The following is a 17,227-nucleotide window of genomic DNA, read 5'->3' on the forward strand; positions in this document are numbered from 1 at the left end:
TCACTATGTGGCACGAGTCGGGTTTTCTGTGGCATATAAGAGCTGTAACAGTGGATGTGGAAGGGGACTGGGTCTGGCAATTATAAGGGAGAGGGAAGTTCATTCCCCTCTTCCTCCAAAAGGCTGCAGAGCTCTCTAGGGTGAAAGTCTCCAAATTGGTGCCTTTCTCTAACCAACCTTTCTTTCTACTAGGTTACCTTGACTTTGAAACATACTGTTTCTTGTTTCTATGGTTTCAGATCCAAGTGAGAGCCTGGGGCAGGTGCTTAATGCTTAGGCTTGGAGCCTCTTGGGTTTTGATCAGATAGAAACCTTAACTAAAAGCTTTCCCTGGGACTGGGAACAGCACTTTTGGTTCTGACAAAAGTGGAGCATTTGAGTCCTGGCCGGTTTGACTCAGTGGATAGAGCCTTGGTCTTTGGACTGAAGGGCCCCAGGTTCGATTCCAGTCAAGGGCACATATCCAGGTTGTGGGCTCGATCCCCAGTAGGGAACGAGCGGGGGCAGCCGATCAATGATTCTCTCTCATCATTGATGTTTCTGTCTCTTTCTCTCTCTGAAATCAATAAAGAACTATTTTTCTTTTGAAGTGGAGCATTTGAAGACCTAGTTCAGAATACTCTGCTCATCAGGGCCCTGCTCTGTTCCCCTCGCCCTTTCATGGAGAGGATCCTATAATTGCTACCTTTCCCTGTCTCTGCAGGACTCACCATTTTAATCTCCCCTGCCTCCACCTGCCGAACCTCTCTGTTGGCTGCTCCACTGATGCATGATGAATTGCGAACTTCTAGCCACATGCAGTGCCCTTGGGTACTTGGAGGGAGACACTTACCACAAGGAACCAGATTGCTTAGGTGAGTACCTTTTTGAGGAAACAGGTACAAAAACTTGCTTGAGTTGAGTTCTGTTGAATTTCTCAAGCCATGTGTATAAAAAGCACTTGGGCCTGGGCGGAGCTTCTTCCAGGGATCCATGTAAGTGTTTGTTCTGTCCCTGAAGAGAGTGTGAAGGATTTGATCCGCTACTTGAGGCACGAGGATGAGACTCGAGATGTGCGGCAGCAGCTGGGGGCCGCCCAGATCCTGCAGAGTGACCTTCTACCCATCCTTACCCAACACCGCCAGGACAAGGCTCTCTTTGATGCCGTTATCAGGTGGTTGCACCCCAAGCTTTTTCACTTTCACCATGTGCCAGCATTTGCTGTTTGATCGGATGGGTTTTGGTGTCTGTGCCTGGCGAGGAAACTGAACAACTTCTTCCTCCTTCGTTGTTTCCCTAGGCTGATGGTGAACTTGACACAGCCAGCCTTGCTCTGTTTTGGCAGTGTGCCCAAGGAGCCCAGCTTCCGGCACCACTATCTGCAGGTGCTGGCTTACTTGCAGGCCTACAAAGAGGTGAGGTTCTTCTTTATAATCCCTGCCGCAGAATTGGGGGACAGTGGGGAAGGAGAGAGTAGGAGCTACTTAAGGTCCCTTCCTCTATTTTGTAGGCCTTTGCCAGTGAGAAGGCTTTTGGGGTCCTCAGTGAAACCTTGTATGAGCTGCTACAGCTGGTGAGTGAGTCTCCGCCTTCCAAGACCCCAAGGACAGGTAGCACCTTGCTCCTCCTTTGGGTAGAGCGCCAGTTTGGGCATTGTCAGGACACGCTGAGTTTAGAGACATGGCCCCAGTCTTGTGAATACATAGTCCAGTCCACTGTCTCTGGCTACCTCAGGGCTGGTTGAAGTTTTCCTTTCCTTTTTTTCTTCCAGATAAAAGCGAAAGTTTATTTAGAAAGTCACAGAGGTAGAAAAAGTGAGCCAGCTGGGCTGCATGGGCTCAGAAAATAAGTCACAGAGGCAAGAGAAGGGCCCTTGGAACTTAGGAGAGAGAGGGAAAGCAAAGTTATGCACCTGGAGGGAAGAAGAGGGGGGAAGGTGCTGTGCTCCAGATAGAGAGTGTGTGTGTGCTCCGGAATGTAGCGGGACAGGGAAGATGCAGGTATACTCTGGAGAGAGTGAGCTCTTTTCTTTCCTTTTAGTACTGATCCTCCTCTGTGCCTCGGTCCCCCAGCCAGAGTAGATGTTGCCTGCCTTCCACAGAGAGTCTCTTCCTCTAACTCTCCTTCTGACTAGGGCTGGGAGGAACGGCAGGAGGAAGACAACTTGCTGATTGAGCGGATCCTGCTGCTGGTCAGAAATATTCTCCACATCCCAGCCGACCTGGATCAGGAAAAGGTGAGAAAGGGTCTTGGGTTGTCTGAGTTCTTGTGTTTGGTTGGGTTGGGCTGCCCTTTTCTGTTTTGTTTTGTTTTGTGTGTGTGTTTGTTTGTCTTCTGACAAATCTCAGTGAGAACCTTGGTCAAAGAATGAGTTGGAGAACCTCAAGGCAGGGCTGTGGAACTGACTGGCCTTCCTATCTCTCCTCACCCCTCACTGCTCAGAGGATCGATGATGACGCCAGCGTCCATGACCAACTTCTCTGGGCAGTTCATCTCAGTGGCCTGGACGACCTGCTCCTCTTCCTGGCCAGCTCGCCCACTGAGCAGCAGTGGAGCCTACACGTGCTAGAGATCATCTCCCTTATGTTCCGTGACCAGGTGAGACCCTGGCCTGTTGCCCCAGTCCCTTTGCCCATGTACTTTTCTGCTATGCGGCCAGAATTGCTCTTATAATAATGGCTGAATTCTCCGGGGGAAGGTGGTGACATAGAGTAGCCATGTCTTGAGTATGGGGTTCCATCAACAATCCTATTTTGTTCATTCTTTCTGCCACCAGTAGGCGTGGACTCAGAATAAGGAATGACCATCCTTCTGACTCTTCCCTCCTTGTTCCAAACCTAGAACCCTGAGCAGCTAGCAGGGGTAGGACAGGGACGCTTAGCTCAGGAGCGGAGCACCGATGTGGCAGAACTGGAGGTGTTGCGCCAGCGAGAAATGGCAGAAAAGAAGACTCGAGCCCTTCAGCGTGGCAACAGGTGGGTGTTGGGGAGCTGCTCTAGCCATGTGCCCATTCCTTCACTGTGGTGAGCTGAGGGCCTGAGCCAACTTCTAAGACAGTGGTGACCAGATAACATTCTGCAGTTACAACGCACTCTGATGTGCTGATGAAATAGAAATAGGGATAAAACTTCCAGAGAATTGAGGAATCACCCTGAATGTTTTTGTTTTTGTTTTCACTGCAGGCATTCTCGATTTGGGGGCTCCTACATTGTCCAGGGGTTGAAATCCATTGGAGAGAGGGACCTCATCTTTCACAAAGGTCTCCACAATGTGAGTATGCTCCCATCTGGGGTGGGAGCTCCATGTTGTGGAGTTGGGGAGCCTAAGGTGGGTCAACATCTCTGGAGGTAAAGATTCTCTGTTAGGCCCTAACTGGTTTGGTTCAGTGGATGGAGCGTCGGCCTGCGGACTGAAGGGTCCCAGGTTCGATTCCGGTCAAGGGCATGTACCTTGGTTGCGGGCACATCCCCAGTAGGGGTTGTGCAGTAGGCAGCTGATCGATGTTTCTCTCTCATCGATGTTTCTAACTCTCTATCCCTTTCCCTTCCTCTCTGTAAAAATCAATAAAATATATATATATATTTTTTTTTAAAGATTCTCTGTTAGGAGAAATAGAGCCTCTGGCATTATTGTCTTTACCTCTGTCTTCACTTAGGTCCAGTGGGAGAGCACTTTCTAAGAGTTTCTTTTGAGAAAGCTGCAGAACCAGGGATGTGGGAAGAGCTGCAAGCAGAGGGTAGTGGTTAGGAATAATTCTAATCCCCAACCCATACCTCTAGCTCCAAAACTACAGTTCAGATTTGGGAAAGCAGCCCCGAAGGGTGCCTAAACGCCGCCAGGTTGCCCGGGAGCTGTCCATTCAGCGCCGCTCTGCCCTCAACGTGAGACTCTTCCTCAGAGACTTCTGCTCTGAGTTCTTGGAGAACTGTTACAACCGGCTCATGGGCTTGGTGAAGGTGAGAGCCTAGGAAGGATGGAGTGGAGAGGTCATGGGGGTCATGGTGGGTAAGAAGGGCAACTGGGAGGAGCCTATGGGAAGTTGACCCTGGAGTGTGGACTAGTAGGTGGGAAGGGTATAGGATGCTCCTAAGAGATGGTGATAATGTCAGAAGAGGAGCAAGTTAAGTCTCTCAAGAAATCACTCCAGATGTAGGGGAAGTGAATGTGGAGATACTGGGGAGGGGGAGAGAGGCTTGGGAATTGTGGATCCTAGAATAGTGTTACGGTAGTGTCCAGGGTCCCTCCCATTATCATAGGACAGGAGGAAATTGGAAGCCCCAAGGTCATGGAGTGGTCTTTTTTCCCCTGGACGTTAGGATAACCTGCTTCGGGAGAGAGCTCAGCAGCACGATGAGACTTATTACATGTGGGCCTTGGCTTTCTTCATGGCCTTCAACCGGGCTGCCTCCTTCAAGCCAGGCCTGGTCTCTGAGACCCTCAGTGTCCGTACCTTCCACTTCATTGAGCAGAACCTCACCAACTACTATGAGATGATGCTGACAGACCGCAAGGAAGCTGCCTCCTGGGCACGCCGGTGAGTGGGGTGAGAATTGGAGTCAGCTGGACACAGTGGCCAGGCCAGGAACCTGAACACCTGAACTCTGGATGGTATTTTCTTTTGCGTTTTAGGATTAAGGTGGTCAGGCTGGGGGCAAGAACTAGCTGGCCCCTTCTGGTTTTGTTGGCACTATTTTGTGGGGGAGTGGTACTGTTTCCATGAGCCTATGTCCTAAGTTGTCCTCCTCTCTCCCTCAACTCCCAGGATGCACCTGGCTCTGAAGGCCTATCAGGAGCTTCTGGCCACAGTTAATGAGATGGACATGTCGCCAGATGAGGCAGTGAGGGAGAGCAGCCGCATCATCAAAAGTGAGGCCCTGGCTTGGTCTCTGATCCTGGCCTTCCCCATCTCTTCACCAGCATTTTACTCTTCCTAGTCCCAACTTCACCCTTCTCCTTTTCCTAAACTTTCCAGTCCAGTCCTTCCAGTCCTTTTTCTATCCCATTTCTAGACAACATTTTCTATGTTATGGAGTATCGAGAACTGTTCCTGGCACTCTTTCGAAAGTTTGATGAGCGATGCCAGCCCCGCTCTTTCCTCATTGACCTGGTGGAAACCACCCATCTCTTCCTCAAGATGTTGGAGCGGTTTTGTCGGAGCCGAGGGAACCTGGTGGTGCAGGTACTGGGCAGTCCCAGATGTGGAAAGAGATGGGAGAGAAAGGGGGAGGACAGGGCTTCTTTCTCCTCCTCACATTTTCTGTAGCTTCAGCTGACCTGTTAGAACTACTCTGAACTAAGAGGGCGAGAGGTTTGTTGAAGAGACTCGATAGTGTGAATCTACTGTCGTTTCCTTCTTTTATTAGATCAATCCCTGATGGACCATAAATATCTTAATTCATTCATGAAACATTTCTTGAACACTTACTAGGTGCCGATAAGCACAGAAACCCTAGGGGTTCATAATATTAGAGTTTAGTGATTATGCTGTGATATTTTCTGGTTATACTTCTGAGCTGTAGTGAGATGGAAAGAGCCTTAAATGGAAAGTCAGAAGGTCTGGGATCTCTTCTTGTTTTAGTTACTGTTAGAATAACTGCAGCTGCTCGTGTCAGTCTCCATAGTCCCAAAGTTGGTTGTAAGATTACACACGAGCCTGAAGTGACATGTAAACAAAAAGTCTGGCACAAGAAGAAAACCTCAAGAAATTTGTACCCCATAGACATTCAGGGACTCTGCTTTGTAAAAGTTTTCCTAGAATGCTATCTGCTAAAGCTTAAAGTTCAGTCAGAACTGGACTTGAAAGGGGCAGTAATATCAATGAGACTTTCCTAGAAGGTATTTTAAAACTCAGGATTCTATTGTGTTATCAGCAGTAATAAGTGATATCATTTATTGGGTGTTTACTGTATGTCAGACATTGTGCTAATTTTCTTGTAATACTCACACCAGTACGAGGGCATATGCACAAAGTGGTTAAAACTACTAGTAAATGGCCAAGCATCAGTACTTAACTCCAGAGCTGCTGGACTCCACAGCTCAAGCTCTTAACCTTTGCTGTGTTTGATTTTAAGTTCCTTGAATAAGGTATGAACCTTAAGGACTCCGTAGTTCATCCTGTTTGCCACACAAGGCTGGTTCATAGCCATGCCTTGGAGGGGCAGGACAGGGTATTGACTTCGCTCCTGCTTTTCAGGAGAAAAAATTGCAGGCTATTTTTACAAAGTGCTTTGTAGTTTACAAAGCCTTTTCATGTAGAATTTCTTATCTTCATAGCAAATCTGTTCACCCTACAAATTTCTGCTTGATGTCACTGCTTTTAGGAAATCTGACCCCAAGAAGTGAGTCAAGTGCTACTCCTATGTTTTGCTATGGCATTTTCTGCTCAGCCACATTCTAGGTCCTGTCCCCACTGAAATCTGATTCACCTGTCTCCCTCACTGTAAGCTCCTCAAGGGCAAGGAAATGTGCTATTCACTGTTGCTTCCCATTGCCTTTGAGTAGCATATAGTGGTCACTCTGTGAATGATTAATTCATTCAGACATCTAATCTATATATATATATGAAAGTGTAATGTGCAAATCAACCAGACAGCGGAACAACCAGTTGGCTACGATGCGTACTGACCACCAGGGGGCAGACGTTCAATGCAGGAGCTGCCTCCAGCCCGCTGGCCCCGATCGCCCAATTGGGGCCTGTGGGCCAACCTCTCGGTCCCTTCCCCTGGGGCAGGCTCCAATGGCCCATTGGGGAACACGGAACCGGGGGTGGTTGGTGGTGCTGTCGTCCCGCCAGTCACCCCACACACACAGGTCGACCGGTAGCGGTGGGGGGCAGGGCCAGTGAGCAGGTGGGAATGGCCAACGTCTTGGTTCCGTCTTGGTTCCCCTCCCAGGCCAGCACGCTATGATCGCTCAATGGGGAACTGGGGTGGGTGGTGGCTGACGCGGGCGGCTCCGGGGCCTGGGCCTCGATAGCCCCACTGGTCACCCCACACAGAGGGTGACCATGGTGGCGGCAGCAGTAGGGGGCAGGGCCGGCTGCCGGGGAAGATGGGTCCTGATTTCAGGTCAGGCCTAGGGACACCACCCATGCACGGATTTCATGTGCCGGGCCTCTAGTTAATTAATAATGGAGAAGACATTGGTGGGGAAAGGCTTCCTTAGCCCTCCTGCCATTCTAACAGAGCCTTCTCCATAGAACAAACGAAAGAAGAGAAAGAAGAAAAAGAAGCCTATTGCTTCTGGTAATGTCGCCTGCAGCCCAGGGGACCTGGAGGCCCTGTGGCCATCCCTGGCTGAGCAGCTGCAGTGCTGTGCCCAGGTAGGTAGTTGCAGAAACCCTGTCTTTCTCAGGGCAGTGCTGTGGGTTGGCTCTCTGGGTTTCCTCCTTCTCTGTCCCCATAGCCTTAATCTCGCTCTAGGATCCTGAGCTCCGTTTGGACTCCATGGTTCCCTTTGATGCAGCCTCAGAGGTGCCAGTGGAAGAGCAGCGGGCAGAAGCCATGGTGCGGATCCAAGACTGTCTGCTGGCTAGCCAGGCCCCTCAGGCCCTGACTCTCCTTAGGTCTGCCCGGTAAGAACCCTGCCCACCCGTCCTCCCGGGTCCAGCTCTTGGCTTTTGGGGGCAAAGGGAGACTTTTACTATGCTACAGGGTCCTCCATCTTCAAAAGAGAGAAGTCCCATCTGAAGTACTGGGGCTCTAGTCTTGGGGAGGATTTTTTTATTTATTTGATCTTAGAGGAAGGGAAGGCGAGAGAGAGAGAGAGAAACATCGATCGGCTACCTCCCGATTGAACCCGCAACCTGGGTATATGCCCTGACTGGAAATTGAAGCCGCCACCTTTTGGTGTATGGGATGATGCTCCAACCAACCGAGCCACACCGGCCAGGGCAGACCTGGGGAGTTTTGATTGATCTGTTGGGTGGTTTTGTTTGATAAAACAGAAACAGAAAGTACAGTTAATGGGGTGGGGAGAATAAAGATAATCTATGAGCCAAAGATAGCATTTATTAACATTTTTTAAAAAATCTTTATTGTTGAGAATATTATAGATGTTGCCCTTTTCCCTGCCCTCCACCCAGTTCCCACCCTGCCCCAGGCTTTTACCACTTTGTTGTCTGTGTCCATGCGTGTAAGTTCTTTGGTTAACCTCTTCCCGCTCCTCCCCCTTCCCTCTGAGATTCAACAACCTGTTCCATGTTTCCATGCCTCTGGTTCTTTTATTCATCAGTTTATTTTGTTCATTAGATTCCTTGTTCTTTTATTTTGATTTTTAGATTCAATTTTTGATAGACATGTATTTATCGCCATTTTATTCATATTTTTAATCTTTTTTTTTTTCCTTCTTACTACTTTTCTCTTGCTGTTTTTAAGATTCTCTCTTTGTCTTTAACCTTTGGCATTTTAAATATGCTGTGTCTTGGTATGGGCCACTTTGGATTCCTCTTGTTTGGGGTTCTCTGTGCTTCCTGACTTGTAAGTCTTTTTCTTTCACCAGGTAGAGGAAGTTTTCTGTCATTATTTCTTTTCTTTTTTTTTATTATTTCTTTATTAATTAAGTTATTACATATGTGTCCTTATTCCCTTATTACCCCCCACCTCCCATTCATGCCCCCACCCCCCTGTGGTCTGTGTCCATTGATTAGGCTTACATGCATTCATATAAGTCCTTTGGTTGATCTCTCCCCTTTACCCCACTGTCCCCTACCTTCCCTGAAGTTTGATGTTCTGATTGATGTTTCTCTGTCTCTGGATCTATTTTTGTTCATCAGTTTATGTTGTTCATTATATTCCACAAATGAGTGCGATCATGTGATATTTATCTTTCTCTGCTTGGCTTATTTCACTTAGCATAATGTCTGTCATTATTTCTTCAAATAGATTTTCAATACCTTGCTCTCTCTCTTCTCCTTCTGGCATTCTCATAATGCAAATGTTGGTACCCTTGAAGTTGTCACAGAGGCTCCTTACACTATCTTCATATTTTTGGATTTTTATTTATTTATTTATTTATTTATTTATTTATTTTTTATTTATTTTTTGCTCTCCTGGCATGGTATTTTTTGTTTCCTCATATTCCAAATCCATCATTAACATTTTGATGAGTTACCATCCAGAGTTTTTCCCTCTGTGTTAGATGTAGACATATCATCTACAACTTCTTTTAAAAAAATGAAATATTGCACATACTGATATATAATATTTTTTTCATTTCTTAGTATATCGTGAGCATAATTTCTCACTAGATATATTTCTATAATTGTTAATGGCTTTAAAACACCATTATTGCCTTAGCTGGGTGACTCGGTTGGAGTGTCATCCTGTATATCCCAAGGTTGCGGGTTCGATTCCCGGTCAGGGCACATACCTGGGTTTTGGGTCGATCCCTGCTTGGGGTACGAATGGGAGGCAACCAGTCAATGTTTCTTTTTTTCTTTTTCTTTTTAATATATTTTTATTGATTTTAGAGAGTAAGGAAGAGGGGGGGAGAGAGAAATATCAATGATGAGAGAATCATTGATTGGTTGCCTCCTGCATGTCCCCTACTGGGTATTGAGCCCACAACCCAGCCATGTGCCCTTGACTGGAATCAAACCCGGGACCTTTCAGTCCGCAGGCTGACGCTCTATCCACTGAGCCAAACCAGCTAGGGCAGCCAGTCAATGTTTCTTTCTCTCTCTCTTCCTCTCTCTGAAATCAGTGTAAAAAAACAACCCAAACATATTCTTGGGTGAGGATTTAAAAATGGATTTAAAACATCATTTGTGAGTATGTACATCCGTTTAACCATGTGTCAAACATTTAGATTGTTTGCATTTGTTCTTTTTTGTTTTGTTTTGTTAATCCTCACCGGAGGATATTTTTCCATGATTTTTAGAGAGAGTGGAAGGGAGGGAGAAAGACAGAGAGAGAGAAACGCTGATGTGAGAGACACACATCGATTGGTTGCCTCCCGCACGTGCCCCAACCAGGGCAGGCCAGAGATCAAGCCTGCAACCAAGGTATATACCCTTGACCAGAATCGAATCTGGGACCTTTCAGTTTGTGAGTCAACGCTCTATCCACTGAACCCAATCAGCTAGGGCTGCATTTGTTCTTATGTGATTTTCATTGCACTGTGGCTTTTGAGAAAAAATTTCCCTAGAGTCTTTGTTGCTTCTTTGAGATAATAGTTTGCATTCTCTTTCCAACTGACAAATAAGTCTAAATTCCTTCTCCTACTTCAAATTATAACTCAGATTCCCTCTGGTTAAAGCCTTTTTTTCTCTCTGTGTTCCAGAGAGGTATGGCCAGAAGGAGATGTGTTTGGCTCTCAAGACATTTCCCCAGAGGAAGAGATCCAGCTGCTGAAGCAGATCCTCTGTGCTCCCCTTCCCCGTGAGTCTCCATCCCCCTCACATCTCCCTGCTTCTAGCTCTCTCCAGCACCAGAGACCCAGCAATCGTCACTATTCTTATAGGGCAGCTGGGGCCAGAGGAACGAGAGGCAGAGGAGGAAGAGGAAGAAGAGGAGGAGGAGGAGGAGGAAGAATTGCAAGTGGTCCAGGTGTCAGAGAAAGAATTTAATTTTCTGGACTACCTGAAACGGTGCGGGCCGAGAGGACTGAGTGGTCCCAGGAGGGAGATCGAGGGGCTATGAGCAGTGTCTTATGCCGACATTCTCTCCCTCCCTCCCTTGGTGCAGCTTTGCCAGCTCAACTGTCATCCGAGCCTACGTGCTGCTGCTGCGGAGTTACAAGCAGAACAGTGCCCACACTAACCACTGCATCGTCAAGATGCTGCACCGGTTGGCCCATGACCTCAAAATGGAAGCCCTTCTTTTCCAGCTCTCACTCTTTTGCCTCTTCAATCGTCTGCTTAGTGACCCTGCCGCTGGGGCCTACAAAGTGAGGGGATACTAAGAAATGGGGGTCTGAAGGCTTAGGGGAGTCCTGGGGTGGCACTGAGTGGGGTCGAGGGCTGAGAGATGAGAGACCGGTGAGGAAGTAGGCCATCTGGTTGAGGGAGCTCGGTGGGAAGGGAGAGAAGAGAGTCTGAGTGAGGAGGGGCAGCTGGGAGCAGGTGTCGAGAAAATACTTAGAGGGCTGACTATGTATACATTTAGGCGAGAGGCCTCACAGCAGCCTCCCTCTCCCACAGGAGCTAGTGACTTTTGCAAAATACATCCTGGGCAAGTTCTTTGCCTTGGCTGCAGTCAACCAAAAAGCCTTTGTTGAGCTGCTGTTCTGGAAGAACACTTCTGTGGTTCGAGAGATGACCGAGGGCTATGGCTCCCTGGACGGCGGGTGAGCTCCAGGATGGGCAGTAGGGGTGGGTGACACAGTCACAGAGTGTCAAAGCTGGAGGAGCATGCACATCAGTTAGTGCCACTTTTTTCCCTTGCGTAGCTGAGAAAACAGGCCCTGAAGGCGAAGTGCTTTACCACAGGTCACCCAAGAGAAGAATGGGACTGGAGCCTGCGGCTCCTGCCTATTCTAGTTCCTTCTCCTCCAGAGCTTGGGGGTGGGGGGGGAGCTGGCCCTCAGGGAGAACCTAGAATATGCTGGCAAATCATGAGGATTCATAGAAATGTTTGGCCTCTTTTCCTTAGTGTCTCAGCTCCTCTCTTTGCACACTTCTTTCTTTTTCCCATAATGCTCTTGGTCCCTGCAGTGTCAGGCTCCATAGGCCCAACCTGGAAAACTTCTTAGTTTGACTTTTGGGTTAAGTGGGATGAAAGTCGGGGGAAGGAAGTGTATCATAGGCCTCTGCTGGATGGCTCCTTTGAGGTATCTGTATTGTCTTTCTTGTTCCTTTTAGAATTAACCAGAGAAGACCCTTGGTCTCCTTTTTGGGGCCCATAGCCTACAAGCTTCCCCTCTCCATTCCCCATTTAGATCTAGTCGTAAGCCTCCCGCATGGAGCCCAGAGGAGGAGGCCCAGCTTCAGGAACTGTACCTTGCCCATAAGGATGTGGAAGGTATGAGGCCTTGAGATCTGAAGAGTGTGTGAGGAGGGCAGCATGAGCTCCGGACCCTTCTTTACTGCCTCACTCCTCCACCTCAGGTCAGGATGTGGTAGACACCATATTGGCACACCTGAGAACTGCTCCTCGGACACGCAAGCAGGTCATCCACCATCTGGTGCGGCTGGGACTGGCTGACAGTGTCAAGGACTTTCAAAGGTAGAGGCACATGTTCTGGAGGGAATTGAGATGGGGAATGCTCTGTTCACTGCCTCGGCCACCTCTTCCACTGACACCTTCCTAAACAGGAAAGGAACCCACATCGTACTGTGGACAGAAGATCAGGAGCTGGAGCTGCAGCGGCTTTTTGAGGAGTTCCAGGCCTCAGATGGTAAGTGAGGTAGAAGTTCAGGGAACCTCTGAGAGGAGAGCCATGCTGTCCATGTCTTCCCCCTGCCTCCTGCTTCCAAGTAAGGCTTGTCCCAGCCCTTCCGTCCACTCACTATATTTATGGTATCATTTTCGAGTGAATCAAGCTAGCTTCTCTCCTCTGATTGCCTTTACTTCTCTTCCCTCTACTGCTCTTGAGTATTCACACTTTCCTTCTTTATAGATGTCCTGGGTCATATCATGAAGAATATCACAGCCAAACGCTCACGGGCCCGAATAGTGGATAAACTGCTGGCTCTGGGGCTGGTGGCTGAGCGGCGGGAGCTATACAAGAAACGCCGGAAGAAGTCGGCACCTTCGGGCTTGGTAATAATCTTCCCCGGCTCTGCTGGCATGGGACCACTCCCCCTGAGTGCTCCGTAGAAGTAGCCCGCCCAGGATCTTCCTGCTTCGGGCTATTCTGACTAGGTCCACCCGGAACCAAAGGATTCCGCTCAGTTCCTCACCTTGTTGCCTTTCATTCCCCACCCCCATTGAATTTTAGCCTAATGGAGAGGAGTCCCCGAAAGATTTTTGCCAGGAAGATCTGGAAGAAGAGGAAAACCTGTCAGAGGAAGATAGTGAAGAGAATGAGGAGAAAGAGGAGTGCTCAGAAGCAGAACAAACCCCCCAGGGGAGCTCAGTCCTGTCAACTGAAAACCTTGGGCAAAGCCTGCGTCAGGAAGGTGAGGGCTTGGGCTGGGCGAGGAGTCTCGCGTGGAGGAGGGGTTTCCGCACGTGGGCCGGTGTTAAGTTTTCCTCTCCCGTAGGCTTTTCTGCTCCACTCCTGTGGCTCCAGAACTGCCTGGTTCAAGCAGCAAACGACCGGGAAGAGGATGGTGAGTGGGTAAAGGACGGTTTCAGCGAGACTGGGGCTTTGGAAGCGGCTGGTCGTGTGAGAGAGGACCAGTTCTTTCTTCACATCTTGACCATATGACTTCTTGACCGTATGACTGTGGACCCTCTTCTAGGCTGCTCCCAGGCAGTTCCGTTGGTGCCGCTGACAGAAGAAAATGAGGAAGCAATGGAAAAGGAACAGTTTCAGCAGCTGTTGCGCAAGCTAGGGGTTCGACCTCCTGCCTCTGAGCAGGTAAATGCACCAGTCACAGTGTCAGCCAAGTTGTGTTGGTGCTGTTTCAAAATATACCTCCTCATTTTGCTGACCGAGACTCTGCACCAGCTGTTCTGCTAGTCTTCCTCTCCAATTTCTTCTTCCACTAAGTCCATAGTCCACGCTACCCCCTTAGTTATCTTTCTAAGATGTAGATTTGGTCAGTTTTTGTAGCTTCACGGCCACACCACCCACATACCTACCTTATTCCATAGTCATCCTGGACTACTTTCATCCTCCAGATAGTAGTCTTCTTCCTACTCCAAACACTTGGTCATGCCAGCCCCTCTCCTGGAAGCTCCAACACACCCAACCCTGAAGAGTCAGTTCGGTCGTCACCTCCCCAGAGAAGCAGTCTCTCTCACTTTCTATCCCTGATGCGAAAGTAATCACTTTGGCCACTGAGATTTGTTCATTTCCTTGATACAGCCCCAATCCTGTAGTGTTAGACTACATTGATTTTTTTCCTCCCATTAGATTGTAAGTTCCTTGAGGGCAGGGATGTATCTGATTCACCCTTTTAGGTCCCCCAGGATTCCTTTATTCAATTAACAACTAGATTACTGACAGCTTCTTAATGCAGCAGGCACCATGCTAGACATTGGGCATGTACTGGGTAAATAAGCAGTAAGTTCATAACCATTGTGGATCTTCACCAGTGCAGGTTCATAGTTACTCAGTGAATAATATTAAAGTCTCTTATTTTCAACTTCTTTGTCCTTATAGGAAACCTTCTGGCGAATTCCAGCCAAGCTGAGTCCCACCCAGCTCCGGAGGGTAGCAGCTTCTTTGAGTCAAGCAGAGGAAGAGGGAAAACTTCAGCCAGGGCTAGACCCTAAAGTCCCTGGAGAGCAGGCCCCCGAGGGAGAGCACCAAAAGGAAGACCGGGCACAAGCCCTGAGGGCCCTCCTGTTGGCCCGAAAAAAGAAAGCAGGCCTGGTGTCCCCAGCGGGTAATAGCAGGGCCACCTATTGAGGACTCACTGTGTGGCAGCCATGTTGATCTAGAGGCTGATAGAATATTCTGATAATATAAGAGCCCATCCCCTAATCTTATGCTTCTTATGGTCATTTCAGAGGCAGAGATTGCTGCTGTCCAAGAGCAGCCGAAAGTGGCACCCAAGAAGCGACAGCTGCTGGACAGCGATGAGGAACAGGAAGAAGATGAGGGCGGGAGCAAAGGTAGGGAGTCTGGGACCTGCTCTTTCCTCTGACCTCTGGCACCCTTCAGTCCTGAAGATGAATGCTCTCCCCTCCTTCCCCTTTCACGTGTTAGATATTTTCTCTCTTCTCACGCCTGTCATTCTTATAGCACCAGAGCTGGGAGTTCCAGGAATCCAAAAGAAGAAACGGTTTTGTATTGAGGATGAAGATGAAAGCGACTGAAGAGCCAGAAGCCTAAGGGTAGAGATAGACCTGTATTTAGGTGGTGAGTTTAAATCAGAATTGGAAGGGTCATGCAGGACCCACAAACTCCTCTTACTGGACAGAAGCAGTATAGTCCTGGGCTTCCTATGGATTTGGGGTCCAGGTAGTTCAGACCACAGTGCTGGACTCCTGCAGTCACTTCTTGTTCCTCCCTGTTTTGTCCATATGCCTCGGTAGCTCCCTGTCTCGGCTTCTTCTAGGAGCCATTCTTTGGGTTATTGGTGCCCCTTAGCAAACGAAAGGAGTGAGTGAAACCTAGAAGGTGCCCTGGACCTCTCTTACTGGTCTGTTCCTTTTGGCTTTCTGCTGGAGGTGGGTCATGGCACCAGACGGGGAGCTATGTGACATGATGCGTAGGGGTATTGCACCACTTAAAAAGCACCAGATGCTCCCATCTTCATTCTCTTTCCTATGATCACAGCCTAGACACCAGATTGAGCCTAATTCCTGCAGTTGAGGTGGGGCTGGGATGCAGCACTCCCCAGATGATGAATATGTTTGGTTTGTGTTTGGTATTGAATTAACCATGTAAGATTAAAAGTTGCCAATGTTGATCTGACTTCTAATCTAAGTACCCTGCTGTGCTCTTGGGAGAACTTTTAACTATTAAGGTTAAAACAAACCATCAACCTTCCATTTTCTCTTGCTTTCCCTACAAAAGACACAGAAAAATATTCTCACCTCTCAAGATCCTTGCTCTAGGGTAAATCTTTAGGGTGACGAGAGTTTGCAGGAGGAAGAAACAGGAGCTGCAAAGGGAGAAAAAGCCAGTTTGTCAGCACGGGGCAGAGGGGAAGACAGTCTAGGCAAGGTGTGGGTAAATATGGCAATTGTCACGTCTTTCCCTGTTCTTGGAAACTATCAGCTTTCTGGCTCGCTTGTGTTTCCAGGTGAGGTAAGGTAAAGGTGAGATTCAGAAAATAGCCATTCAGATCAGGGAGAGCCCTCGGTAAAGGATGCATTTGGGCTGTCTTGTTTCTCTGACTTGGGTTTTTTTTCTTCCGACAGCCTCTAAAGATAGAATGAATATGTTTGGTATTGAATTAAACATGTGAACCCTAATGTAAACTATGTACTTAGATAATAATAGTTAATAATACATAATAAAATAAATAATAAGCCCTGACCGATTTGGCTCAGTGGATAGAGCGTCGACATGCGGACTGAAGGGTCCCAGGTTCGATTCTGGTCAAGGGGATGTACCTTGGTTGCGGGCACATCCGCAGTAGGGGGTGTGCAGGAGGTAGCTGATTGATGTTTCTCTCTCATCGATGTTTCTAACTATCCCTCTCCCTTCCTCTCTGTAAAAAAATCAATAAAATATTTTAAAATAATAATAATAAAAATTTTAAATAATTGTAACAAATGTATCACACCAGTGTAAGATGTTAATAGGGAAACTGGGGTTGATGGAGAGGGATTATTATTTGGGGACAGTCTATACTTCCTGCTCAATTTTTCTATAAACCTAAAACTACTCTAAAAAATAAATGCCATTAATTACAATAAAACGCATAAGCGAACAAATGAAACAAATAAACTCATGGATACGGAGAATAAACTGATGGTTGCCAGATGGGAGGAGGATTGGAGGACTGGGTGAAAAAGGTGAAGGGATTAAGAGGTACAAATTGGCAGTTACAGAATAGTCATGGGGGTGTAAAGTACAGCATAGGGAATATAGTCAGTCAATAATATAATTATGTGTGGTGACAGGTGGGTACTAAACTTATTGGGACATCTCTTTGTAAGTTATATAAATGTCTAACCACTTTGCTGTACACTGAAACTAATATAATATGAATGTCAACTGTAATTGGGAAAAAAAAAACCAACCCTAAAAAACAAAGCACCCAAGAAGTGACAACTAGTGGGAATTGATGAAGAACAGGTGGAAGACGAGGGCAGGAGCAAAGGTGAGAAGTCTAATTGGGGGGACATGCATTTGTCTTCAGCCCTCTGTCATTCCTCTTCTCAGTCTTGGAGACAAACTCACCACCACTTTCTCTCCCCCTGCCATATTTACAGTCAGTCTCTCCCCTGTCATTTCCAAGGCACTAGAGTTTGAAATTCACGGAATTTCAACAAAAGGGCATTTTCGTATTGAGGATGAGGACACTGATTAATGAACTGGAGTTGGAGATAGGCCCATTTATGGATGGTAAACTCAAGTCAGAAGTGGGCTCTAACCGGTTTGGCTCAGTGGATAGAGCGTCAGCCTTCGGACTGAAGGGTCCCAGGTTCGATTCTGGTCAAGGGCATGTATCTTGGTTGCAGGCACATCCCCAGTAGGGGTGTGCAGGAGGCAGCTGATTGATGTTTCTCTCTCATCATTG

The 17,227-nt window shown here is 47.8% G+C and overlaps 1 protein-coding gene across 3 annotated transcripts; it reads left to right on the forward strand.

Moving 5' to 3' along the window:
* Positions 1-769: 769 nt before the first annotated feature.
* TIMELESS (timeless circadian regulator) lies at positions 770-14,849 on the forward strand (the record flags this gene model as incomplete). 3 transcript variants are annotated; one of them, XM_080661038.1, is made up of 28 exons in its annotated part: positions 770-854; positions 1,000-1,153; positions 1,280-1,394; positions 1,490-1,552; positions 2,114-2,215; positions 2,422-2,577; positions 2,821-2,954; positions 3,162-3,249; positions 3,759-3,935; positions 4,296-4,513; positions 4,742-4,845; positions 4,989-5,158; positions 7,178-7,300; positions 7,401-7,552; positions 10,261-10,358; positions 10,441-10,567; positions 10,665-10,866; positions 11,120-11,265; positions 11,857-11,939; positions 12,026-12,143; positions 12,233-12,315; positions 12,538-12,680; positions 12,859-13,039; positions 13,124-13,192; positions 13,325-13,443; positions 14,191-14,416; positions 14,541-14,645; positions 14,776-14,849. In XM_080661038.1, 28 exons carry the CDS (start codon positions 770-772, stop codon positions 14,847-14,849), a joined length of 3,615 nt encoding a protein of 1,204 aa, XP_080517164.1. The 3 variants fall into 3 exon arrangements, with proteins under 3 accessions (XP_080517164.1, XP_080517165.1, XP_080517163.1); XM_080661039.1 differs by having other exon boundaries at positions 14,547-14,645; XM_080661037.1 differs by having other exon boundaries at positions 14,191-14,403; positions 14,501-14,645.
* Positions 14,850-17,227: the final 2,378 nt, after the last annotated feature.

The sequence above is a fragment of the Plecotus auritus genome (assembly GCF_963455305.1).
Source record: "Plecotus auritus genome assembly, chromosome: 3".
In the NCBI taxonomy this organism is placed as follows: domain Eukaryota; kingdom Metazoa; phylum Chordata; class Mammalia; order Chiroptera; family Vespertilionidae; genus Plecotus; species Plecotus auritus.